The following is a 27,865-nucleotide window of genomic DNA, read 5'->3' as shown; positions in this document are numbered from 1 at the left end:
TGAACATTTAGTAATGGATTTTATACAACCACCCAGGTCTCTAGGCTATATTTACTATCAATAGTCTGTAAGTTTTCAGGATGGAAAAAACCCATTCCTTGATGAAAAGCTACAGATGTTATAGCTGCTAGACTTTGTGTTCCTAGCATGGGGAATGCCTACTTTCCTACCCAATGACTGTGGAACTCATTTCACTGTAACAATCATATAGGAACTCTGCAGGGTTTCTCTCCTAACATAAAAACTGTACTCCCCATGCAGGAAAAATAGAAAGAATAAATGAGACACTGAAGATAAAACTGTCCCAATCAGGGGTTGGCAAACTACAGCCCATGGGACAAATCTGGCCTACAGACTCTTCATATGGTCCACAAGCTAAAAAATGTTTCTTACATATTTTAAAATTTTGTTTAAAAAAAAGGAGGAAGAGAATATGGAATACGTGACAGAGATTATATTTGGCCTTCAAAGCCTATATAAAATTTACTATCTGGCCCTTCACTGAGAAAAATTGCTGACTCCTAAACTATCAAAAATCCTTAATCTGCCTTAGTCTAATGTTTTGTCAGTATTGTTAATGGCCACATGATCACCTCCTCAGAGCTCATACAGATTTTTTTCCATAGGACATTATTACAGGATGTCCTATGTGATTGGGAATAATGCCACCAATCACTCTATTTTGTTGCATGCAGATCTAGCTGAATACTGTAAGAAGTGAATCTAGTGTACTGCCTTATGCTCAACATGCACAAGCCACCTTTCCAAAAGAGACATCATCCACATCTTTGTATGACTCCTAGGTCAGTGACCAGGTTCACCAGAAAAGGTATCAGTGTGTGTTTAATTGCAAAAATGGCCACAAATTCTTCCCATCCCATATGCATGCTCCTTTGTATGTGACTGCAGATCTTTCCACAAGGAGATGGAGACTATTTCTCTATTCTTTGAGTCTGGGCTTGGAAATGACTTGCTTTGGCCAACAAGGCATTAACAACATGACCCAAGCAGAGGTTTGAAAACTGCTCACACGTTGGAGTTTGCCCTCTCCTGCTGCTCTTAGGAACCCTCCACCAATATCACAGGAATGAGCTCAGGCTAGCCTGCTAGGTGATGGGCCCAGTTACCTCCGTTGCCCCGCCAACAGCCAGCAACTGCCAGATGTGTGAATGAGGCCATCTACCATCAGCGGACTATAAATGCGTGTATACGGCCAGACAACACCATGAGGAGCAGAGCAGAGCGAAGCTATCCCAGCCGATCCCAGCCAAATTGCTCACCCACAGAATCATGAATAAATAAATGGTTGTTTTGAGCCACCTAGTTTTGGGGTGGCTTGTTTTGCAGAAAATACTAAGTGATATAGATGCAAAAATGCTTTAAATTACTGAAAGGAGCCATTTCAGGTCCTCTTGACAACAGCTAGAAGTCTACCCAGGGTGTAATATGTCATAATGAAAAGGAACTTCCAACTCAGACCAATGGACAGACTGCAAGTTGAGGCTAACCAAAGAAGCCTCCAGAAGCAGATGGCTTCAAGGCACAAACAGGTTATCGGAGACCTTTCTGATCAAGCAGACAACTTCAGAAGTGCAAATTCCACCCAAGACAATGAAACAAAACTAGAACTTTATTATATCCAATCAAACCTACTGCCTTCCTTGTAAGATTGTTAATATGTCACTATGGACTACTGATTTCCTTCTCTGTGTTTTCTATGACTCTACTTTTCTTCATTTTCCCCTCCCTTTTCTGAAACAAAATATATTACTTCCTCACCTTGTTTCTAAGAATGTTTCCTCACCTACTAACCTGACCTCTTGCTGGGGCTGTTACCCATTTCCAACTCCAGGGGTCACTCAAATCATAGGAATACCTCTGCTTAACACTAGCAAACAGCCCGTCAAGAATATGATCTGAACATCTCCTTTATACTTACAATGATTATCTCCCAACCCAGACATTCAGGCTGGTTGTTATAATTATATAGAATTACACACAGCTAATATTTTATCCAGAGAGAAAAATCAATCCAATCACCTTTTAAACTAATCCTGAGTGTCTATGGTACTTTCATAACCCATGCAATGAGGAAATAAAAATACTTACCAAGCTTACCAAGAAATCCCATTAAACTATCCCCATGGTAGAAATACCTCCTCACTTGATACTTATTCCTAATGTAACATCTCATGAAAAATAGAAAAGAAAAATATATCTTCATTCAGGAAAAGCAGGCTACAAAGTGTCAACTGAAATCGTTATCACTGTTTTTCATAATGATTCAGGGAAAAAGACATACACTTTCAACTCTTTACATATAGATCATATCAATTGTGCAGCGCCAGGCCTGTTCTTTATCTGTGACCTCTACGCATAACAAGGACTATTCCTGGGACTTCTTACCAGTTCCCTTCAAGATTTTAAATCCTGTTCAGTCTCACTATCTGGGTCTCTTCAGAGGTCTCATAGAAGCGACCTCCCAGAAGTTAGAGGAGGGTTTTGCTTGAGGGTTTTGCTTGAGGGTTTTTACCTAGGTTAGGGGTCCCTGAATTTAAGAGATGAGTCAGTAATTTATCCCTTACTTTGGTTGAAACTATTAAATGAGACCATTCACACTATAATAATCCAGCAAAAGAGGTTTGATTTGTTTGCTTTCCATCACATAACTTTACAATATTTATTGGCCTCACCAGGGGGACATCTGCACTCTAGCTAATATTTCCGATTGTTTCTAGGTAAACACTTCAGTACAAGAAGAAATAATACCTTTAAAAAGTATAGACACAGAAACTTCCCTGGTGGTCCAGTGGTAAAGAATCTGCCTTCTAATGCAGGAGACACAGGTTCGATCCCTGGTCAGGGAACTAAGATCCCACATGGCCGTGGGACAACTAAGCCTGCAGGCCACAACTAGAGAGCCCACATGCCACAAAACTACAGATCCCATGTGCTCTGGAGCCTGTGCACCACAACTAGAGAGAAGTCCACACACCACAATGAAGAGCTCACACGCTGCCAACGAAAGATCCTGCATGCTGCAACAAAGATCTCGCATGCCGCAACTAAGACCCAACACAGCCAAAAATAAATAAAATTAATTAATTAATTTTAAGAAAAGTACAGACACAGGCTGATTACTCTCAAAGGTTTGACAGTCTGAGACTTGGAATCTGTTCTCCTGGCATGGGCTAGGTCAAGTAAAAAACTGGCCTCCTGAAATTTTCTGAACTGTAATGATGGGATTTCTCATTATAATATTCATTTTTTCCAATGCATCTGTAAGAGAGTTTTTAAAACTACTGTGTAACTGATGTTAGGTGACCAAATGGTGATTCCATACTAGGAAGAGACAATTCCTTGGTCAACCTTCCTTCTCCAGGAGAGGCAGATGACCAAAGGGAGAGAATGATGAATCCTGAGATGGCTACTCAGCCTGGGCCATAAGTATCCACACCGCACTGTGTGCCCAACAGCCTTCAGAGTTAATTTTTGTTAAACAGATACATATATGGATGTATAGTAGAAAAGAATATTTCAGTGGGTTTCTTCTTAGCAACATCACAGAAGTTCAAGTTACTCATCTATAAGGAAATGATGGCTTCAGGACATTTTTTAAAGTTGTTTCAAAAAATGTTTCAACTACAGAATTATTCTTGGATCGGGGGCAGTAATCCACCACAAACTAAGAAATGCTATTTTATTTACTTTTTAGAAAAATGTTGAGCTTTTAACAGAAAAACTAAAAAACTTTAAAATATATGTTTAATTTTTAAAAATTAATCAATTAATTAATTTATGGCTGTGTTGGGTCTTCGTTTCTGTGCGAGGGCTTTCTCTAGTTGCGGCGAGCGGGGGCCACTCTTCATCGCGGTGTGCGGGCCTCTCACTGTAGTGGCCTCTCCTGTTGAGGAGCACAGGCTCCAGATGCGCAGGCTCAGTAATTGTGGCTCACGGGCCTAGCCGCTCCGCGGCATGCGGGATCTTCCCAGACCAGGGCGCAAACCCGCGTCCCCTTTATTGGCAGGCAGACTCCCAACCACTGCGCCACCAGGGAAGCCCCTATATTTAATATTTTAAAAGAAAAATTAAGAGATCAGAAATATGCAAGTGATAAGAAATATACTGATGTAATCATCTTTTGAAAATAAAAACATTTTTTTCAAGATTCTATTAAAATGCACAAAAAGCAAATTTATTTTAGGATTTAAACCAATGAAACATTTAAAATACCTGTTACCCTGGCATGTAAACCCAACAATAGTAACAGCCTTGATCTTGATAGAGTCTACTTATTAACAGCATGTCTTTTAAATAGTTCATTCTGAAAGACAGAAATTATAAAATTAAAAATAAAATGAATGTTTTAAAGATTGTAACATCAAAATTACCATTTACTTAAAAAAATTTTTTTTAACCATTTACTTTTACATACATAATTTTATTCCAAAAAGTTTGAGGTGCTTGGCAGAATATATACAGATGGAAACTTGGCCAGAAATAATCCTACAAACAAACAAAATACTGATGAAAAGATACTAAACTTTTTTTTTTTAAGAAAAGCTCAAGTACATACAGAGTGGAATAAATCAAAGATTATACTTCTACCTTAAACTAGAAAAGGCAGGTTTTCTGATTAGGGTGAAAAAACTACCAACACCTTTAAATAAAAAATGCTTTTGCTAAAAAGCAGTTCTAAGAAGGAAGTTTATAGTGATATAAGATTACCTCAGGAAACAAGAAAAATATCAACCTAACCTTACACTAAAGGAACTAGAGAACGAACAACAAACAAACCTCAAAATTAGTAGAATGAAAGAAATAATAAAGATCAGAGAAGAAATAAATGAAATAGAGACTAAAAAACCCATAGAAAAGATCAATGAAACTAAAAGCTGGTTCTTTGAAAACATAAACAAAATTGCTAAATCTTTAGACAGACTCATCAAGAAAAAAAGGGAGAGGGCCCAAATCAATAAAGTTAGAAATGAAAAAGAAGTTACAGCCGACACCACAGAAACACAAAGGACCGTAAGAGACTGCTACAAGCAACTATACACCAATAAAATGGACAACCTAGAAGAAATGAACAAATTCTTAGAAAAGTACAATCTCCCAAAACTGAACCAGGAAGAAACAGAAAATATGAACAGACCAATTACCAGTACTGAAATTGAATCACTAATTTAAAAACTCCCAACAAACAAAAGTCCAGGACAAGATGGCTTCAAGGGTAATTCCTACCAAACATTTAGAAAAGAGTAAACACCTATCCTTCTGAAACTGTTCCAAATAATTATAGAGAAAGGAACACTTCTGAACTCATTCTATGAGATCACCAACACCCTGACATCAAAACCAGACAAAGGTATCACAAAAAAAGAAAATTACAGGCCAACATCACTGATGAACATGGATACAAAAATCCTCAACAAAATACTAGCAAACTGAATCCAACAATACATTAAAAGGATCATGTGCCATGATCAAATGGGATTTAATCCCAGGGATGCAAGTATTTTTCAATATCTGCAAATCAATCAATGTGATACATCAATTAACAAACTGAAGGATAAAAGTCATATGATCATCTCAATAGATGCAGAAAAAGCTTTTGATAAAATTCAACATCCATTTATGATAAAAACTCAAGAAAGTGGGCATAGAGGGAATATAACTCAACATAATAAAGGCCATATATGACAAACCCACAGTTAACATCATACTCAATGGTAAAAAGCTGAAAGCATTCCTTCTAAGATCAGGAACAAGACAAGAATGCTCACTCTTGTCATTTTCATTCAACATAGTTTTGGAAGTCCTAGCCACAGCAATCAGAGAAGAAAAAGAAATAAAAGAAATCCAAATTGGAAAGGAAGAAATAAAACTGTCACTGTTTGCAGATGACATGACATTATACATAGAAAATCCTAAAGATGCCACCAGAAAACTACTAGAGCTCATCGATGAATTTGGTAAAGTTTCAGGATACAAAATTAACATATAGAAATCTGCTGCATTCCTATACACTAACAACAAAATATCAGAAAGAGAAATTAAGGAAACAATCTCATTTACCATCACATCAAAAAGAATAAAATACCTAGTTCTTTTCTTTAGTTCTTCGCAGAACTAAAAGAAAAAATTTTAATTTGTATGGAAACACAAAAGACCCCGAATAGCCAAAACAATCTGAAGAAAGAAGAATGGAGCTGGAGGAATCATACTCCTTGTCTTCAGACTATACTACAAAGCTGCAGTAATCAAAACAGTATGGTACTGGCACAAAAACAGACATATAAATCAATGGAACAGGAAAGAAAGCTTATGCACCTATGGTCAATTAATCTATGACAAAGGAGGCAAGAATATACAATGGAGAAAAGATAGTCTCTCCAATAAGTGGTGCTGAGGAAAACTGGACAGCTGCATGTAAATGAGTGAAATTAAAACATTCTCTAACACCATACACAAAAATAAACTCAAAATGGATTAATGACCTAAATGTAAGACTGGATACTATAAAACTCCTAGCGGAAAACATAGGCAGAACATTCTTTGACACAAATTGCAGCAACATCTTTTTGAATCCATCTCCTAAAATAATGGAAATAGAAACAAAAATAAACAAATGGGACCTAATTATACTTAAAAGACTTTGCACAGCAAAGTAAACCATAAACAAAACGAAAAGACAACCTACAGAATGGGAGAAAATATTTGCAAACAATGCGACCAACAAGGGATTAATTTCCAAAATATACAAACAACTCATGCAGCTCAATATCAAAAAAACAAACAACCCAATCAAAAAATAGGCAGGAGACCTAAATAGACATTTCTCCAAAGACATACAGATGGCCAATAGGCACATGAAAAAATGCTCAACACCGCTAATTACTAGAGAAATGCAAATCAAAACTACAATGAGGTATCATCTCACACCAGTCAGAATGGCCATCATCAAAATGTCTACAAATAATAAATGCTGGAGAGGGTGTGGAGAAAAGGGAAACATCCTACATTGTTAGTGGGAATGTAAATTGTTGCAGCCACTATGGAGAACAGCATGGAGGTTCCTTAAAAAACTAAAAATAGAGTTACCATATGATTCAGCAATCCAACTCCCAGACATGTATCTGGAAAAGATGAAAACTCTAATTCGAAAGATACAGGCATCCAAATGTTCATAGCAGCACTATTTGCAATAGCCAGGACAAGGAAGTAACCTAAATGTCCATCGACAGATGAATGGATAAAGAAGGTGTGGTATATACAATGGAATGTTACTCAGCCATAAAAAAGGATGAAATATTGACATTTGCAGCAACATGGTTGGACCTAGAGATTATCATACTAAGTGAAGTAAGTCAGACAAAGACAAAATGATACCATTTATATGTGGAATCTAAAAAATGATATAAAATGAACTTATTTACAAAACAGAAATAGACTCAAAGACATAGAAAACAAACTTATGGTTACTAACAGGGAAAGTGAGTGGGGGAAGGGATAAATTAGGATTAACAGATACACACTACTATATATAAAACAGATAAGCAACAAGGACCTACTGTATAGCACACAGAACTATATTCAATATCTTATAATAACCTATAATGGAAAATAATTTGAAAAAGAATATAAAGTATAAACTACATATATAGTATAACTGAATCACTTTGCTCTACACTTGAAACTAACACAACTTTGTAAATCAACTATACTTCAATTAAACAAAAAAGAAGCAGGTGGAATAAAAATATTTTAATCACAATAATTAAAATCATTTAAAACGCTTTTGCTAAAATTAAGAAACATCTTTCCCAAACAGAAAAAGTCCTGAAAACCAGAAACTGGGGTGGGGGGTGGGTAATGTTTAAAATGAAGCAGCACTTAGAAACATTTCGGCAGCTTTCGTATATCAGAGACTTGTAAGTGAACATCAAAACCAAATTATGATCCACAGAACAGTATTTTTCTTCTTCTTGTTTAATGGGAACTATTACAAGCACACATGTGTAAAAGGCCACAGCAAAAAAAAATAGGTTCTAAAGTGAAACCTAGAGCATTTCAGTAACCAAATATCTGAGTGAAGCTTGAGGAGCTGTGACATAAGAAGAAACATGTGTGGACACATTTCTGAGTTTCCACAGGTTCTTGAATCTTCTATCTTCAGTGAGAAAAAACACTCAGACTCTCTCTAAGTTTCCCCGACAATGGGACCTACTAGAAGTTTAAGGAATTCTAAATTGCTCTTCAGTAATTCTCAACCTTGAGTGCACATTAAAATCATCTGGGAAGGTCTTTTTTCTTTTTTCATACCAATGCCTGGGTCCCACTCAGATAATTAAATCAGAATCCCTGGATATGGAAACCAGGAATTTTTAAAGCTCCCAGAGGTTCTACTGTGCAGCCAGGGCTGAGACTCACCAGAAAAATGCTGAGAAAAGTCAAGGATGACTATAGTTACTGTGTTTGAATTTTAGTTGTCACAGAAAAAATTTTTCAGAGAGATAAATGTCTTTGCTAATGCTAGGCTGCCCTTCTTCTTATATGCTTACTGTACAGTGTAGGATGCTTATTAAACCCCTCAAGATAATGACATCCACCATTAATTGAGCACTTATGTGGTGCCAGGCACCATGGTGGGTGCTACCCCCAACATAATTGATAATCCCCAGTATCCTGCAAACCAGGTATTAAACCCATTTACCTAGGCAGCTGTGAAGGAGGGGTTTATTTGCCCCATCACAGACCAAGGTGAAGAAACTGGAATTAGAACATACATGTGTCTGATTACAAAGCCATGTTTTATTTTCTTTTAATTTTATGTATTTACACTTTTAAAGTTAATCCAATCACATTTCAGAGGTTTATACACTATAAAGATTTATAAGGTGTACATGTAAGGTATATAAAAATCCACAGTAAATATAGTCATACCTAACTCCTATCACTCAACCTATCACCTAGCCACTCAATCTCCCTCCTTGGAGACCAAGTTAGCTGTTTTTTGTCTATCCTTCCAAAGATAGTTAATGGATACATAAGCAAATATGTGTATGTAAGCATATGTGTATGTACGTGCCATATATTTGGATTCCTCCCCACCTCATTTTAAATGATGGTAGCATAAGTCATACACTATATTGCACATGGCCTTTTTTACTTTAACAATATATCTCAGATATGTGGTATATATATATATATATATATACACATACATACATACATATATATATATATATAATGGAATATTACTCCACCATAAAAAAATGAAACATTGCCATTTGCAGTAACATGGACAGACCTAGAGATTATTATGCTTAATGAAATAAGTGAGACAAGACAAATACTGTATGACACCACTTATATGTGGAATCTAAAAAATAATACAAATGAATGTCTATATAAAAGAGAAACAGACTCACAGACATAGAAAACAAACTTGTGGTAACCAAAGGGGAGAGGGAAGGGAGGAGGGACAAATTAGGGGTTTGGGATTAATGGATACAAACTACTATATATAAAATAAATAAGCAACAAGGATTTACTGTATAGCACAGGGAATTATACCCAGTATCTTATAATAACCGATAATGGAATATAATCTGCAAAAATACTGAATCACTATCCTGTGGACCTGAAACTGACATAATATTGTAAATCAACTATACTTCAATTTCAAAAAATCAATGAAAAAAGCCCCAATAGATCTCAGAGATAATTCTATATCAATACATAAACATTTTAAAATTCTTTTTTGTGCCACCTAATATTCAGTTGTACTATCACTTTTTTAATCAGTTCCTTACTGAGAGACATTAGATTGCTTCCAATTATTTGCTCTTATAAAAAATTTGGAATGAATAACCTTGAGCAACTTAATTTCATAACTAAGTACAGATAATTATATCCGTAGAATAAATTTTTAGATGTCAAAAGTTATGCCCTTTCCACTATTGTACACTGCCTCAGGATTCTAAGAAATAACACAGACTCATGATGATATCCATTTAAATTATTTTATTTAAAAATGTTACCTAAATACCCAAATTACACTTTTCATTTTAATAAAAAATTAAAAACTGTTTTTCTGAATATGTTGAAGGACAAAAATAGTCTGAGAGATAGTTTTATGCCAGAGAAAAATGACCTCAAAACCAGTAGCACAAATACTGTACTGGCTCTCACTTCACATTCAGAAGGTATCTGTTCCTGAGGACTCTGTGTCCCCCTGGACAGTGCTGATGCTCAGAGACTGAGAGCAGTCCTCCAGGTTCACTGAGGGTGGTGTCACGGAGATCTTGGCAGGTGATGTCTGCGAAGTGAAGAGTGGAACTGCTTTACCACCTGTAAAAAGGAGAAACTCCTTCAGCTAAACAAGTGTACCTGAGTATTTATGTGCCTTAAACTTTGCTAAATAATACTGGGGATCAAAAAAGGATTGCATTTGCGATAATTTCTTTTCTCAAGGTGCTCAGAACTTGTCACAGAGGTAAAATACACCCTCCTTTCCACTCCCACCCCTGAACAATTAAGAGACAACATTTTCAAAGTATATGTTATGATCTGAATGTTTATGTCTCCCCAAAATTCATATGTTGAAATCCTAATGCCTAGTGTGGTGGTATTAAGAAGTGTGGCCTTTGGGAGGTGCTTAGGTCATTAGGATGCAGCCCTCATGAATGAGACTAGTGCCTTTATGAAAGAGGCCCCAGAGAGTTTGCTAGCCCCTTCGACCATGCTATTCCTTCGACCATGTGAGGACACAGGAATCAGGAAGAGGTGCCTTGATCCTGGATGTCCAGCCTCCAGAACTGTGAGAAATAAACTTCTGTTGTTTAAAAGCCACTCAGTCTATAGCATTTTGTTATAGTAGCCTGAATAGACTAAGATGGTGGTATACAAGTGACCAAAACTGTGGTACAGATGATAAATGCTAGGTAAGACCAAGTCAGGGAGGCAGTTTGAAATGAAGAATTCATTAATATGTTTTTAAAAACCCAGAGTTGACTACATATATATATATCTATCTGTATATACCCTAATTCACTCCTTTAAGTTTAAAAAGCACATTGCCTAAGAGCATAAAGAATGCCAACTTGGTACTATTTAAGACCACAAAAATCCTCATTTCAAATTTCATGTACTTACCATATATACATAATAATAAGCATCTTAAAAGTAAATTATCCTAAATAATCTTAAAGACAACTCTGAGTCAAGAGTCATAGTAATTTTTCTAAAACTCCTTTATACTTTTAAAATAGTTTCCACAGTAATAAAGTGAAATTTTCCATCAAGTTTTTATAGGGACCACAGTAAAAGTAGTCAGTTTTGGAGATTCAATGATGACTCAATCACAGCTGTTCAAGATGATCAAAATACTTGTAAAAGAAAAATTCCTTTCATATTAGGAAGTCTAACAAAGACTACTTTAATATACCATTCCTTTTTGTTACTTGTATCAATTTATTTTTAATAAAAGAGTAAAGGGAAATAAGATTTCATATAATTATAGCAGTACTACAAACTGTAATACAACAGCATAATCCTTAAGAAGAAAGCAATTATTTTATCAATTTAAATAGAACAAATATTTTAAATAGGAAAAGACTTGTTGAAATTTAGCTCTGTCAGGATATGATAAAAACTAAAATTATGAAACTTATTGTTTATAAACTTATGGTCTATTCAGTACTTGTAGTCTCTGTGTCTGGAATGATGCCAAACACATTTTAAATGCTGAAAAAATATATATTAAATAAACATTCAAGGGACTTCCTTGGTGGGGCAGTGGTTAAGAATCTGCCTGCCAATTCAGGGGACGCAGGTTCGAGCCCTGGTCCGGGAAGATCCCACGTGCCGTGGAGCAACTAAGCCCGTGCGCCACCACTACTGAGCCTGTGCTCTAGAGCCCGCAAGCCACAACTGCTGAAGCCCGCGCACCTAGAGCCCGTGCTCTGCAACAAGAGAAGCCACCACACTGAGAATCCCGCACACCGCAACGAAGAGTAGCCCCCACTTGCTGCAACTAGAGAAAGCCTGAGCGCAGCAACAAAGACCCAACACAGCCAAAAATAAAAATAAATTAAAAAAAGAAATAAATTAAAAAAAAGAAACAATAAGAACTTCTTTTAAAAAATCTTCATAGGACATTAGCATCGTTTAAATATTCTGACATTTTACAAAACCGTGATGCAGAATATACAAAGTAACCAAGAGAAGTATCCAAGATCAGAGCTTACCTCGTCAATAAAGTAAAAACCAACACAGGATATAACTAAGGCTTGAGAGCAAAATTAATTTTCAACCTGTAAAATTAAATGTTATTTTCCCCCGATTAAGAAAAATTCCATTCCTTGCATTACTTACATATCTGTCAAAAACTACACTGATGCCAGATATTCTTCTTTTCTTTGTTATCCAGTTTCACAAAACTGCTTTACATGTGCCTTTATTTTCTACTCTGCACATTAAATTACTGATTAAATTGTTCAGTGATGTAACAAGAGCTATAACTTTTTTTTGGACCTTGAAGAAGTTTCCAAGTCTCAAGGAACATATTAAATTCAATTATTGTAAAGTTATGCTATTTCTTATAGTTACTGCCTTAGATTTATACAGCAATTAAAATTTTGCAAAGATCTTTTGCCCATCATCTTATCTCATCCTAACAGTAATTCTGGGAGGCAGACAAGGTAAAGGTAACTGAGGCACAGAGATGTCAGAGTGGGCTTTTCCGAAAGCATATGGTCACTAACTAAACATCTATACAAGCCTACTGTATGTGTGGAGCTAAGATGGTGTTGAGAAGATGATACACAGGTGAAAAAGAAATAGTCCTCATCTTCAAGAAGCTTAAAACCTAGTAGTGTAGATAAACATGTAGAGGAATACTTGGTTTAAATTAGGTGGAAGTAGCAGTTGAGCTAGGACTTAAAAGATGTGGAAGGCAATGAAGAAATAGAGGACAACAAAATAAATGATGACAGAAATAAGAGAAGGACAAAGAAAGGTGAATAAAGAGAAAATAGAGGAACACAAAAGGGAAGTGTCAGATAAGTAGGAAGAGACCCAAGAATGAAGAGTCACACAAGGTAAGAGTCACACAAGGTTTTCAAAAGAGTCTAGTATAATTCATCTAATTTGTAATTGGTAGAGCTGAGACTACAACTCACTGCTTTTTGCCTGATACCAAATACCTTAATTATCCACATAAAAAATTAGTACTTTTAAAGGTTGTTGAGGGAAATTCCATTTTAGTAGTGGTATGTAATGGTAGGGGCAGCTAAGGAGAGGAGTAGTGATGAAGTTTCAAGCACAAGTCCCTTTATGATCAGTCAAGTCTGGGGTCCAAATGAGGTCTATCGTTCAGTCACCTGGGAATGGTCCCATCAAGACTGCCAGTGTGAGGTTTTCGTGTGGGAAGGAGTAAAAGAGGAAGGGGGAGGAACAAAGCATGGATTCCGTAATAGGGCAGTGCTAGGCTCATCCATTTGCTAACTCAATAAATATCAACTAAGCACCTATGTGCCAGGCACTGTTCTAGACTCTGGAGATCTCGGCAGTAAAGAAAACAAAGGCTCTAATCTCACTGACATCATATCCCAGCTGGATGTGAAAGGCAAATGACAAGTAAGGAAACAAACATATATTATGTCAGGTGGTGATGAGTGCTATAATGAAAAATAGGTAAGGGGTACGAGGGAGAATGAGTGATAAGGGACTTTTGGAAAGTTACATAACTTCTCTAAACCCTCATTTCCTCTTCTACAAAATAAAGGAAAGAGTACCTACCTCAGAGGGTTTTATGCGGATTAAATGGGATAATGCATATAAAGTGTTTTGAATAGTGCTGGTAAATAAAAAGCACTTAAAACAGATTAGCACTTACTTTTATGGAACTGGAAAGAAATTATCCTAAGAGGCAATGACCCTCAGAATGGGCTGCAAAAGGCAGTAGACTCAGGAGAGAGGGATAAGAATGTGTCACTGAAATACACTAAGAAAAAACCCCACAGCTTTAGAAGGCCTCCAAATAATTATACTACTTTTAACTCTAGTAACTTAGTTTTAATCAATGAGTTATATCAATAAAATGCATCACCTTATCTAAAGGTGTTTGTTAATGTACATTTTGGAAAGGTTTTTTGAAGCACTCATTTACACAAGCTAAACAGTCACAGTTTTAGAGCTTTAAAAGAGAACTTTTTAGACTGGAAACTTTTTTCAAAAGCATCACTGTTAACAGGCAAAAAGAGTCACATTCATATCCAGTTATGGTCCTCACAGAGTTTAATTTGTTTTTAAAGAAAAGACATAATATCTTAATAAATCATCATTAAAGCAAACATAAATTTTCTACCTATATTAAATGTAGTTTGATGCTTTCAAAGTTTGACTTTTTAACTTTCCACAGTCACGTCATTACTCTATGATGTAATTGTTTCAACAGCTGTTTTCAGATTTGTTTTTAAAAAAGGGAGATTATTCCTTGATTCCGTGGGTAGGCAGTACGTCATTTAACCTGGCATGATTTAAGCGGGAGATGTCACTGAGCGAGACCATGTATTTGAAGCATCCTAAGTCGTATCTGTAAAACTCTTTAGGCATTTGAAATTCAATTTTTTTGCTTTAAAAATATTTAAAATTCATAAAGAAATTTTGTTTTCTGTTCTTTGATTGTAAGACTAAGGAACAGAAAATCTAAAACTAATTTATTCTAAGTAATAAAGTAATAATACAGGATTTTTTATGTCCATTTAAGAATTTGCCTGTGTATCACATGTGTATTTTTAAAAATACATATACAAAACTTTCTAAAAGCTTTTTAGGTTTAGATAATCCATTTCATCAGCAGGTTTTAGATTCTGACTCTAATCTTCAAACAGTTGGTAACCCATTATTATGTCTCTGTTATTTGCAAACTGAGAGGAATCCAAACAAAGTATTCTCTCCTAAAACAACATGAGGCAAGCAGAGAAAAGAAGTAAAAAATTCCTCAGTAACTTCACAGAAGAATGCAGCACTGCACACTCCTCACTCAGATTCAGTAACTGCACATGGCATAAGCCACATAAACTTATGGGATTCTTCTATGAGTTGATGAATAGATAGTATAGTGACTTTAAATTGCCTGGATTTGGGTATTTCTACATGCAGATCAAGATGAGTTTCTTATATACTGCACATTTAAAAATAAAATTAAAAAGGAAACAAAGATAATAATCTTTAATCAAGTACCCGAAGGATCTGAATCCAGAGTCCATGGATGGGTGACCCGGGATCTATCTGTGAATACCCTGAAACCATATGCAAATTATTTTCATATAAGTACAGTTTGGAAGGGAGGCAGGTAGTCATAGCTATCAATGTCTCTAAGGGGTCTGCGGACCCTAAATACTCAAGAACATGTGCAGATGAATTACACTCTCTGAGTTGTTTTCCCAGCCGTAGTGGTGAAATACAGGGGTTCCTCTCCTGTTAACTGCGGATGCCTTATTCTCTGAAGGCAATGCTACTGCAGCACTTAGGAGACTAAACTGTAATTATTTATGTGTCTGTCACTTCCACTGGACAATATATTCCTTAAGAGCATGAACTGCGACTTACACTCATTGTCTTCCGAGTGACTAGCACAGTAGGTACACACTAAGTATCTGTGACCTTATCATCTTGTATTACTGTTATTTGCTTGTGGGTCTGTTGCTCCTGTTAAATGTGCCCCATGAGGACAATGACTTTGTCTTGTTTACGTCTGCATTCTACAAAGTTGTAGCATAATGCTAGGTACACACTGGGCCTTAAAATGATTGCTGAACCAAACTGATTTGTTTCTACCTAGAGAGTCTGTGGTTCCTTACGGCTACCAGCTTGCTTAGACTCATGCTGACCAGATCCAGTCTTTAAAATCAACCCTGAGTTCCAGCAACACAGTTGCTTCCCAGCTGTCTATGAAAATGTTACAGTATTTCAGCTGTGTTTTACTGAGTTCTTGAAGCATTTTTTCCTGTCCACCCTGGGTTCATCTACTCTTGCTTAAATTCCTTGTTTAAGCAGCTGCTAAACTATCCTGCTGTATTCAATTCTCCTCACATACTTAACCCAGCCCTACAGATTTTGCAACATCATAGCTTCAGTGCTTGAGAACAAATACTACAAGCCTTGATGAAGAAGATGCCTGGTCATTTGATGTTAGGTATATAGTATGTAAAATGAGATTTGCCTCCGCTTTACAGAATTAGTCAGTATTAAACATTTCTTTCCTTACTTTCATGTTTAAAAGAGTGATTTAAAACGTTAATATAGTCTCATCCCAAAATGTGTTTTAGAAATATACACCCTATTACATTTTTTAAGTTTACTATTGCTTCTGTTTCTTAAGTGAGTTGACAAATGCTTATTTTAAAATTTATAATTTAACATAAAAATACAGCAGTTCCTATAGGAAGAATAAATGTATTGGCACCTGTAAAAACAAGTCCAAATCTTTTTTTCTCCAAAAAGCAATAGTTAATGTGAAAGATTTGTTTCTTCTTATGCCAGGTTCCAGCTGCTTCACTTTGTTTAAAACTGACTTCAGAGTTTAAACAGTGTCCTGTCCCAACAAATAACCTCCCCCAGATGGAATTATCTCGAGTACTAGCCTCAGTGCTCGAATACCACACCTGCAGCCTTTTAATTCAACATTTTATAAACTTTCCAAAAGGAAATGATAGATTTTTTTTTGTCTCCTAACTTTTGGAGAGTTGAGTTTAGTGCATGAAGGGAGTTCTATACCTGGGGTGAGTTTATAGATATTTTAAAAGAATAAAAAATTGGAATTATTTTCTCTACTGTGTTGATTATTATGAGAGAAAGCAAGAAGGAAATGAAAAAAATCTGAAACTTTTAAAGTAAAAAATCTTACCTGTAAATATGGATGCTAGGTACAGATTGGGCTCATTCTGTGTCCGATCCATATCACCTGGTGAAGCTACAGTTAAAAAAATTTTTTTCATAAGAAAATCAGTTAAACATAGAAATAATCATGATTCATTCCTGCTATTAAAAAAAAAAAAAACAACCCACAAACCAAATGCACCCCCACAGTTACTTTCATAAAACCAGGCAAACAGAAGCCTGACCTTGTGGCCTTAATATAAAGAAGGAAGTTAAACAGCTGAATTTTAATGACCGCCAATAGAATAATACTTTACCTAATAGATTATTATCTTTATGCATCGAAGATTAGGGAAAGGGAGAAACCAAGGATCATGAAAGAATTTGCATAATTATTTGTATTTAATAAGAGAAACTCATGGGCCATTTCTTCCAAGGCTAAAAGTTTTCACAGATTCTCTTACTTAAGGATTTAATCATTATAAAAAGAAGTTTAGAATTTCCCTTCTCCCTAGGCCAGCCTGGGGCATATTGCCCAACACAATCCATGTGAAAAAACCAGTAAAGTTGTCAGGGAGCAAAGAAGAACACTACCCTGTTAAACCAAAGCCAAATTTTAATATTAAAATGAAATAGGCTGGGGAAAAACTTTTTTTATAGCTAGAGAATTATAAAGCCAAGAAAAGTTAAATAACTGAAGAGAGAAACCTGTGGTACATATAGTTCTCAGGCCAAAAAGATACCCTGGGTGCCTAAGGCATATGCCCCAGTTGATGGCATGCTGTTAACCTATGCTCTGAAATATACTCAGTTACTGTTAATAACCACTGTTATTCAGAATGATTCAGAAAAAATTTACAGTATGGTATAATCAGTATTTTCTGATTTTCTCTAAGGTAAAAATCAATCATCTCTCAAGCTTCCTTTATTTCACGAAAATTTCAGGTGGATTTAAAAGAAGATAATTAAATGAAAGTGATTTTAAGCATTACATAGTTCACTAAGCCAAGCAATATATTCCCACTGGTGACAAACATTCATGTTAAGCTATTGTAGCTACGTTGTAGGAAACACATATTTAAATGTTAAAAAATTAAATGCATTAACAGTTTGTACCTCTTAATCCCCTACACCTATATTGCCCCTCCCCTCTCCCCAATGGTAACCACTAGTTTGTTCTCTGTATCTGTGAGTCTGTTTCCTTTTTGTTATATTCACAAGTTTGTTGTATTTTTTAGATTCCACGTATAAGTCATATCATACAGTATTTGTCTTTCTCTGTCTGACTTATTTCACTTAGCATAATACCCTCCAAGTCCATCCATGTGGTTGCAAATGGCAAAATTTCATTCTTTTTTATGGCTGAATAGTTTTCCACTCGTGTGTGTGTGTGTGTGTGTGTGTGTGTGTGTGTACACACATCTTTTTTATCCATTCATCTGCTGAGGTACAAACTATTATGTATAAAATAAGCAACAAGGGTATATTTTACAACACAAGGAATATAGCCAATATTTTATAATAACTATAAATACAGTATTACCTTTAAAAATTGTAAATCACTATATTGTACACCTGTAACATAATATCGTACATCAACTATACTTCAATAAAAAACTTAAAGGCAATACATACAGATCAATGAAGAAAAATTAAAGCTTAAAAAGTATAGTTTTAGAAGAAAATATTTTATAAGGGTAAATTTGTAGGTGAATACAAATTACTTATACACCGATAATCTGAAAATTGACCCAAATTGGGCATCTGACTTTGATAGTTTCTAAAAAAAAAAAAAATCTTTAAATACATTTTTTAAATCTTTAAAAGCATTAAAAGTGCTTACTATGATGTTACTATTAGACACTATCTACATTCAATTCCCCCTCTGCCTTTGAGTTTCTGAGTGTTAGCAGTGAGAGAAGTTACTGCTAGGCACGTTTCAGATTCTATATAGCACCTACAGTACAAACATGGAAGCAGAGGTATCAGTACCACCGCAGAGGCCCCCTCCACTGAAGAACCATTTGTTTGTAGCAAGCAAATTAAACGGCAGTCTTCTCTGAGGTGGTTGCCTGGAAGCCCAGAATTCAAACTAATCTATTGTATTATAGTAAGAAATAAGCAACATCATCCCTTTCAGACTAAACAAAACTGGGTGGAAACTAAGAAAAAGAAAAAGAAAACCTACCTTAGGTCTAGCTAGGGTTCAATTAAAAAAATTTTTAAAAATACCTTTTATGGGGGCCTCCCTGGTGGCGCAGTGGTTGAGAGTCCGCCTGCCGATGCAGGGGATACGGGTTCGTGCCCCGGTCTGGGAGGATCCCATATGCCGCGGAGCGGCTGGGCCCGTGAGCCATGGCCGCTGGGCCTGCGCATCCGGAGCCTGTGCTCCGCAACGGGAGAGGCCACAACAGTGAGAGGCCCGCATACCGCAAAAAGAAAAAAAAAAAAAAAAAAAAAAAAAATACCTTTTATGTGTCCATCATTATTATACTAGGTGCTGTGGAGGCCACAAAGAGTAAGACATTTTGTCTCAATCCTCTTTAACTGGAGGACTTCCCTGGTGGCACAGTGGTTAAGAATCCACCTGCCAATGCAGGGGACACGAGTTCAATCCCAGGTCCAGGAAGATCCCACATGCCATGGAGCAACTAAGCCTGTGTGCCACAACTACTGAGCCTGCACTCTAGAGCCCGCAAGCCACAACTGCTAAGCCCACGCACAGCAACTACTGAAATTCACATGCTCTAGGGCCCGTGTGCCGCAACTACTGAGCCTGAGTGTTGCAACTACTGAATCCCGTGCACTTAGAGCCTGTGCTCTGCAACAAGAGAAGCCACCGCAATGAGAAGCCTGCACGCCACAACAAAGAGTAGCTCCCGCTCACCACAACTAGAGAAAGTGTGCATGCAGCAACGAAGACCCAACGCAGCCAAAAATAATAATAATAATTAATTAATAAAGAAGGTGCTAAATAGTGTACCTGGATACTTCGGAAAAAAGAGCTGTGATACCTTTTTTAAAGCAGTGATTTTCAACAGAGGGTTGGGGTAGGAGAAGGGAAAGTCTGAGTCACTTCTGGGGCTTTCTCAAACCAACAAGGGCTCCCTTCTATTCTGACAGGCTCACGCTCCAAAGGGGATGTATCCCCCAAAGGGAGTTGCCGCTACAATGGAACACTCTTCTAAACTCATAATAACTAAATGGGAATTTTATACACTCCATTTTTTTTCAATAAAAATGGAGAATGTTTTCTCTAATATTCAGGTCCTTTGCTTAATAAAAACATTTTCTTGAAACTTTCAAAAGCAGCTTATTTTTGCTTTATTAAAAAATGAATTTTACCTAAAAAAATAACAACTATTTCATTAGTCCAAACCAAGTAAATGTTAGTCATCTCTTTATAGCCAACAAAAAGCTACATTATTAGTAAAATTGTCTAAATTAAAATAACATACAAAATCTGTTATTTTTTTAAAAGAATGTTTCCAATAAGCCACTTCATAGGCTGAAGTAAAATTACTGCAATGCCAGATTTCCTTAAAGGACAAGAAAATAAATGGTTCCCTCCATTATCTTTCTTCATTTTCCCTAAGATGCCTACTTCAGTTCTTTGTATATAGTTGTTCAAGAAATATCCAGCTGACCAATGTTTCTGAAAACTTTATATGGAATGGATACAATACTCTATGATCTTTTATAGATCATTTTCTAGAAAAAATTGCTTTTTTCCCGTTCATTCTATACTGTGGTATGCAAGATAAAAAAATTGGGGGGCAAGTAAATAACAACCAGACACTCTTATTAGAGACACAGCTGTTAGCTCGAGGCTAAAAGCACAGACTTAGAAGCTAAGCTACCTGAATGCAAATCACAGTGCCAACCACTGTGAGACCTGGGAGAAATACCACACTCCGTGAAGTATCACCACTTTGTGCTTCTATTTCCTCTTCTAGCTCATAGGTTTCTTATGATCATTAACTGGAATGATATATATAAATAACTTAGAGCAGTGCCTACAGAGGCACTCAATAAATGGTAGTTGTATTATTATTTAACCTATGATTATTTTCTAACTTTCCCAATTGACAAAAAATTGATCTCATTAAGGAAATCTTTTCAAAATATATTTTGACAGGGAGACTTTTGGTTTAAGATCACATATTACAGCAGTAAAACTATAAGGGATCTCAGAGATGATCTTACCCTTACTAATAAGGAAATCGTGATTCAGGAAGGTTCACTGACAAAGAAATCAATGTCACAAATTAGTAGTAGGAACTAAAAACCCATAGTAAACAGTTCTTTCCCCACCACCCAACATTTTCATACTCTTCTACCAAGATGTATCTTTAGATATTGAGACCTGTAAGAATAATCAGAACTTATCAGTTCTACTTTTAAAAAAATTGTCAAGGAAGGAAATATATAGTATGTTGAAGAGCATAGCCTTTGATTTCAGAATTGGACTTGGTTTGACTCCTAGCTCTATCATTTATTAGCTGTGTAACCTTGTGCAAAATATGTAAACTCTCTGAGTCTCAGGTTCCTCAAATATGAAATGAGACAACTATTACCTACCTAATTGGACTGATTAAGGATCTTAGCAGAGTGCATCACATAAAGGAAGTAAACATAGATGGCATCTATTACATATTGTCATTGCTGTTATTATAACCATAAACAAAACTCTCCTGTACCAAAACTGGGGGAGAATCTTTATCTCTACAATGATTTCTCCTAATGGTTAAAAAAAAAAAGGCCACCATGTCAATATCAGAGTTGACTATTCTCATTTTTTCCTGTAGCTGCCTCATAATTGTCACTTGCTGGTGACAGGGTTTAAAGTGTGAATACTGTGCTCTGCAGGTGAGGATTAAGGTAGCAAACACAACTTACACCATGGCCAATGTGCTTTGAAAACTGCTTATCAAGTTTGTTGGTTCTTACACTTCCTCATCCTGCTGTTCAAAATTGAGCAAACATAATACTCATTGGTATTTAAGTGAAAGAATGAGAAGAGAACATTTCTAAATATTTTATCTATAAATTTCTATTAACATTTCTGTGGAAATTCTGAGTGGATAATATTGACTAAAAATTGAGTCATAAATTACCTATGAATATAATTTATCCTTTTACCTTTACCACAAAAGGCAAACGTGTTAACCTTTATTTAAATGTTTAAAAGTACCACAAAATAAAAACAAACGATCTTAGATTTGGAAATAGAATCCAAGGCTGGGAAAGCAGGGATACTGCTGAAAAAGCTTTAAATGAGGGCACACCAACGGTACAGGGATTGTACCACTTGTACACTATGCTTCTTCCAAACATTCACCGTATTTCAGTACTTCAACTTATTTTAAATGGTCATTCAAAATCTTGTAGCTATATGGTGCCCATTTGAAAGTAACCATGTTGTATTTCAAAAAGTGGTATTTAAAAGGATCGGAACCTGGGCTTTATGTTCTACTCTTGTATTTAAAAAATTTTTATTTTTGATTGAAAATTTATCTTCTGCTCTGTAATACTATCTTTAGTAAGAATCACTAGTATAGCAATACTTAAATCTGTAAATCATTATATTATTGTTTTAAACAAATTCTTTATGTATTTAAGAAAACCATATAGTACTACAGGACTGTTAACTGCAAAACAAGGATATAAAGATGAAGGCCTCCAAAACATGAATTTTTTAACCCTCAAGACAAGAGTTTTTAAATGAGTGACATCCAGAATTTGAAACAAATCTAATAAGGAGAAATCTAAAATTAGTAACATTCAGAATAGCTGGTGCTTTTATCCTAATTTGAGTTCACTGAAGGAACAAAAAAGGGGAATATTATTAAAGTAGTTAAATATATATAGAAGAAGTTAACACTTTTGAAACAAATAAGTTACTCATTGGCTGCATATCTAATAGGTATACAACTCTTGTCAATAATAGGATTTTCAGAAATAGTATCTTGGCAGCATAAAAGCTTATATTCAAATGCCAGGAAACTGATTGGTAATTCAGAAAATAGATGACCCACCTAACCTGAATGCAGACCATGATTTATTTGAATAATGTACACTCAATTATTAAGGCTCATTAAAAACCATTTAAGTGCTTGAATGTATTGCTGTGTAGTGTAATGACAAAGAGAGTTCCTGCCTTTCAGGGGCAGGGATGTCTAGAGAGACATTCCAGCATTAAAATGTGGTTGAGAACGGAGAGACGATGTTTTAGTAGACAACTTTATCTACAAGGTGCTTCCTGTTGGTTGAACAGCCTATGACACAGCTACTAAAACAAATTCCTCTCAGATAATTCTTTATAAAAACATGCCATAATGGTTTGAAAACTAAAAGAATCTTAAAAATTACAATAGGTTTGCCTTGTGAAAGAAGCCATACATTCTGTATGATTTCATTTATTTAAAGTGCAAAAACAAGAGAACTAATCTATGCTGTTACAAGTGAGAATAGTGCTTATCCTTTTGGAGGTGGAAGCTGTGTCTGAAAGGGAAAGTGAGGGGCTTTGGGGGTGCTGGCAATATTCTGTTTCTTGAGCTACGTATGGGTTTTACAAGTGTGCTCAGTTTTTGAAAATTCTTTCAGCTGTACACTTATGTGTACTTTTCTGTATGTATATTATACTTCCAGAAAAACTTGAGGTTGAAAAAAACCCAATAGGTTAGTTTCATCAATTAAAAGATGATTCCCTTATAGTTTTAAACTGTTTTTCCAATGAATGAAAATGCCAAATAACTAACAGTACTAGGTAGGCTTTCACATCAAGTTAACATCAGCAGCAGGCCACACTGCTGACTAAAGACAAATTCCTTCCTATTTCTTTTCTTAAAATCTTGAAAAACCTGTAAGCTGCAATTATTCAGAAGCAGAAGGTGAGTTTTTGCTTTTGTTGCTGTTGCTTTAGCTTGACCCTCACAAGTCTAGTTTGACTTACTATTTAGGATGCTTGATGTTCACAACAATCACCCACTCAATTTAATTGAAAGCACAAACCAATCTCAGTTTAACTAATCTTGAAGGCATTTCTAAAAGCATTTCTAAAATATTAATACATTCTGGGACTTCCCTGGTGGTGCAGTGGATAAGACTCTGTGCTCCTAATGCACGGGGCCCGGGTTCGATCCCTGGTCAGGGAACTAGATCCCACATGTATGCCGCAGCTAAGAGTTCACATGCCACAACTAAGGAGCTGACAAGCCACAACTAAGGAGCCTGCCTGCTGCAACTAAGACCCGGTGCAACCAAATAAATATTTTAAAAGATATTAATACATCCTGTAAAAGCCACTTAATTCCTTATTTTGGATACAAAAAAAATGCTTACTGCTTCAGTTTATGTCTATAAAGCAATGATATCATAACTACATTTAAACTCAACTATAACTCTTACTCAATAGTAATTCATATAACTTTAATTATGTGAGGCCACAGATTGTTATAGAAGGTCACTATTATCACATTCTTATAAATGATATTTGATAGCTAACAAAGCTGAAGGCAAAGGAGGTCCCTAATATAGTTACTTAACAGTTTGAATCTAAGAGCTTCTATAATTTACACACAGAAAATCCATTTTCTGAGATAGAAATTCTAATATGAAAACCTCTCTCAAGTTCTGGCCTGTGACTATCGCTAAAAATACAGTGTATTATTTGTGTAGTCTTTACAGTGGATTTTGCCTTATCTAGTCATTCCTAACTAAATTTGGAAACAAAAATTAAATGTGACATAGTGACCAGTTCACTTCCCTTAAGGCCAGACCTGGTAACTTTTGAAAAAGAATGAAAGAATGAAAAATGAGCTTTCAAATACAGGAAACCACTAGAAAATAAGAACAACACTATTCCATATCCTAAAATTAGAGCTTTAAAGACTTTCTGTTGACTAGTAAGTTTCGGGGTGAGGGGGCAGGCAGGCAAGGGGGAATTTCTGCTCAGTGTACACACGACACCAATGGGAATAAGGGCCAGTCCAAGTTCTATGTTACCATTACTCTGGGTAATAGTTCCAAGCTGTGAGGCACAGCTGTATGGGCCCTGCCAGCAAGGCCATCGCAGCATGCTTTGATAGCATGGGGCCCTGAAGTGTCAGGATATAGAGAAGGCAGCAGTTGTTGGCTGTGAAAACAGTCTGATACAAACCAGATGGGAACTTACTAGATGGGCAACACAAAGGAAAACAATTGGCTCATTCAACAAAGTCAGGCCCCTGCCCCAGAGAATTCACAGAAGACAATAACAGTCACCCAGAGTTGATGCAAACAAGAAACAGCCATGTGGTTACAGTTTAAAGAATTGTTTTTCCTCAGACTAAACGAAGTTTTGCTTTCTAATTCTTGTATTCATTAACTGTAGTTTGGTGTACAGGCCTTTTTGCCAAAGAAAAACATTTCATTTATACAATATATATTTTTGTGACACCAAGAGAAATATATGGCGACATAGAAATTTTATGCTGCTTCCTGTAAAGTGTTATGAACATAGGTTAAGCTGTTTCAAGAAATTGGCAAATTTAGAAAATGATTTATCAGGCTGACACAGTAATTAGAAAATATCCAACACAATATCTCCATGACTTCCGAATTCCGATTTGTTTTAACGTAGGCAGAATAACACGAAGGCAGTAATCACAGACTTTTGGAACTACATTTCTACCTACGTGATTTTTTTCTGACTTTATTAGATAGGACAGTATTATTGCAATTATATTCACAGGAAAAAAGTGCCAGTGTTCTCCATAACCTTACTACCTGAGTCTTATCACACTAAAAGGTACCTGTCCATCTTAAGCTGACAATATAACAGAGATTAACAATTAGATTTTAAGATAACTTTTGGCAATAACATTTCACTTAAGGACTTTGTAGGTATATATTCCACAACTGAGCTATTTGTTCTGCTATTTTAAAAGATAGTAAATAGCATTCTAGCTTAAAATGATTCACAGGTAACTGCATCTTTTTCCATTGGAAATCCCAGCACAACTTGGGCCTCTGCATTTACTACTAATTTAAAAACACACCCAAGGGACTTCCCTGGTGGTCCGGCAGTTAAGACTCCCGCACTTCCAATGCAGGGGGCCTGGGTTTGATCCCTGGTCAGGGAACTCGATCCTGCATGCCACAACTAAGAGTCCGCATGCTGCAACTAAAACCTGGCATAGCCAAATAAATAAATAAATAAATAAATATTTAGGGGGAAAAACCACCCCCCCAAGAAAGCCTTATATTTGTAATCACTATTCTTAGGTAATGAATAAGGAGCCCATCAAAGAAACTCTGAAAATAAGAGCATTTTTCATGTACATATTTGAACATATTTTATAATTAAGTAAACCTGTTTTGTTTCGTACTTTCATAATAAAAACATTGGTTTCTTAAAAGAGAAGACATGTATCTGTGGAATTGTGAAAATTACTGTGGTACTTGAGACACAACTCAGGTTTCCCAATTTGCATTTACTGCACTATCCAGATTGTTTTCATTGACTCTTCCCACCCTAAAAACTGAGGCTGAACACGTAAACACATCCTTCCTCAGTCTTCCTAATCTTAATAAATGGCACTATCATTTGCCCAGTAAGTTTCAGACCAGAAATCTAGGAGTAATTAATCCTTGACTCTACTTTCAATTACATTCCACATTTAATCTGCTTTAATAAGTAATTTTTGAAATAACATTATTCCTCAGCTTTATCAGGTATATGCCATCAGTACATAGCCTGAACCTGACCACTGTGACACCTCCACTAGGGCACAAGCCACCATCACCTCTCATGTGTAATATTGCAACGGTCTTCCAGTTGATCTCCGTGCTTCCATGACTGTCCCCCTATGGTCTGTTCTCCACCTAGAAGCCAGAGGGAACCTTTTAAAAATGTAAATTAGAGTTTGTCATTCCCCATCTCAAATCCTCCATAGGCTTTTCATCACACTCAGAATGAAATCCAAATTCCTTCCCAGAGTCTGCAGGGCTCGACACGATCTGCCTACATCTCCTATCTCATTTTCTACCACAGCTCCCTTGCACACTCCCCTCCAGCCACACTGGCCTTCTTGCTGTTCCTTGGGCACAACAAGTTCATTCCCACCTTAAAACCTTCATTCTTCCTACCTTTTCTAGATGAAATACTCTTCCCCAAATGTTTGCAAGATTTCTCCTTCCCTTCATTCCATATGGAAATGCCATTCCTACAGAGAGGACTTCCCTAACCACATGATCTAAAGGAACAAACCACTTACTTTGCTTCCTTCACTGTTCATCACCCTGCTTTATGTTCTTTTAAATTGATACTAGTAGAAATATTAATACAAATTGACACAGACATTATTTTTAAAATAAATAAAGCAATACCTTTTAAAAATGTTTCACTTTTTATTTGGAAAGAATTTCATACTTGGAGAAAAATTACAAGAATAGTATAAAGAACACCTATATTTCACTTACCCAGATTCACAATTGTTAACTTCTTCCCCATGTTTTAGATTGGTGTGATATTTCCCCGTGACTACATTCAGGTTATGTGCTCAGATATCCCATCTGGAGGCACACAGTATTCATTTGTTCCTCTATGGTGATACTAATTTTGATCATCCATTCTGGGTACTGTCCTATGTTTTCCCTTTCTACTTAATGAACCAATCTATGAGGAGATACTTTAAGACCATGCAAATATCCTGCTCTTTATTAAAATTTCCCTCTACACTGAGCATTCATTGATGACCTTTGCCCCATCTAATCTTTACTAGGATGGTTACAAAATGCTGACTTTCCAACATTAGTAGTCGCTCCACATTTGCCCATTGACACTTGGCATTCTTCTGTAAACCTTTTATGTTTTTTCACAACACTTAACATCATCTGAAATTGCTATAAATTAATTTACTTTTTTCTATGATGTACACAAGTATGTAAGCTCTGTGAAAGCAAGGATTTCAACTGTTATGTTCACCACAGT

At 36.0% G+C, this 27,865-nt stretch overlaps 1 protein-coding gene across 10 annotated transcripts in view; it reads right to left on the bottom strand.

The window, feature by feature from the left end:
* Positions 1 to 4,243: 4,243 nt before the first annotated feature.
* The window catches only part of KIAA0586, a 113,444-nt gene continuing 89,822 nt past the window's right edge, over positions 4,244 to 27,865 (bottom strand). For 9 of the 10 annotated variants that reach the window (XM_081230268.1, XM_081230272.1, XM_081230264.1 and 6 more), the window contains 2 exons: positions 16,919 to 16,984; positions 10,015 to 10,356 (listed from right to left, as the gene is read on the bottom strand). In XM_081230268.1, coding sequence (XP_081086394.1) covers positions 10,205 to 10,356; positions 16,919 to 16,984 — 218 coding nt within the window. In that variant the 3' untranslated portion in view covers positions 10,015 to 10,204. Of the gene's footprint in view, positions 4,325 to 10,014; positions 10,357 to 16,918; positions 16,985 to 27,865 lie in introns of those variants that run through there. The other variant, XM_081230265.1, reaches the window with a different exon arrangement.

This window comes from Mesoplodon bidens (assembly GCF_964165515.1).
Source record: "Mesoplodon bidens genome assembly, chromosome: 3".
In the NCBI taxonomy this organism is placed as follows: Eukaryota; Metazoa; Chordata; class Mammalia; order Artiodactyla; family Ziphiidae; genus Mesoplodon; species Mesoplodon bidens.
This window is presented reverse-complemented; position numbering and strand designations above follow the sequence as displayed.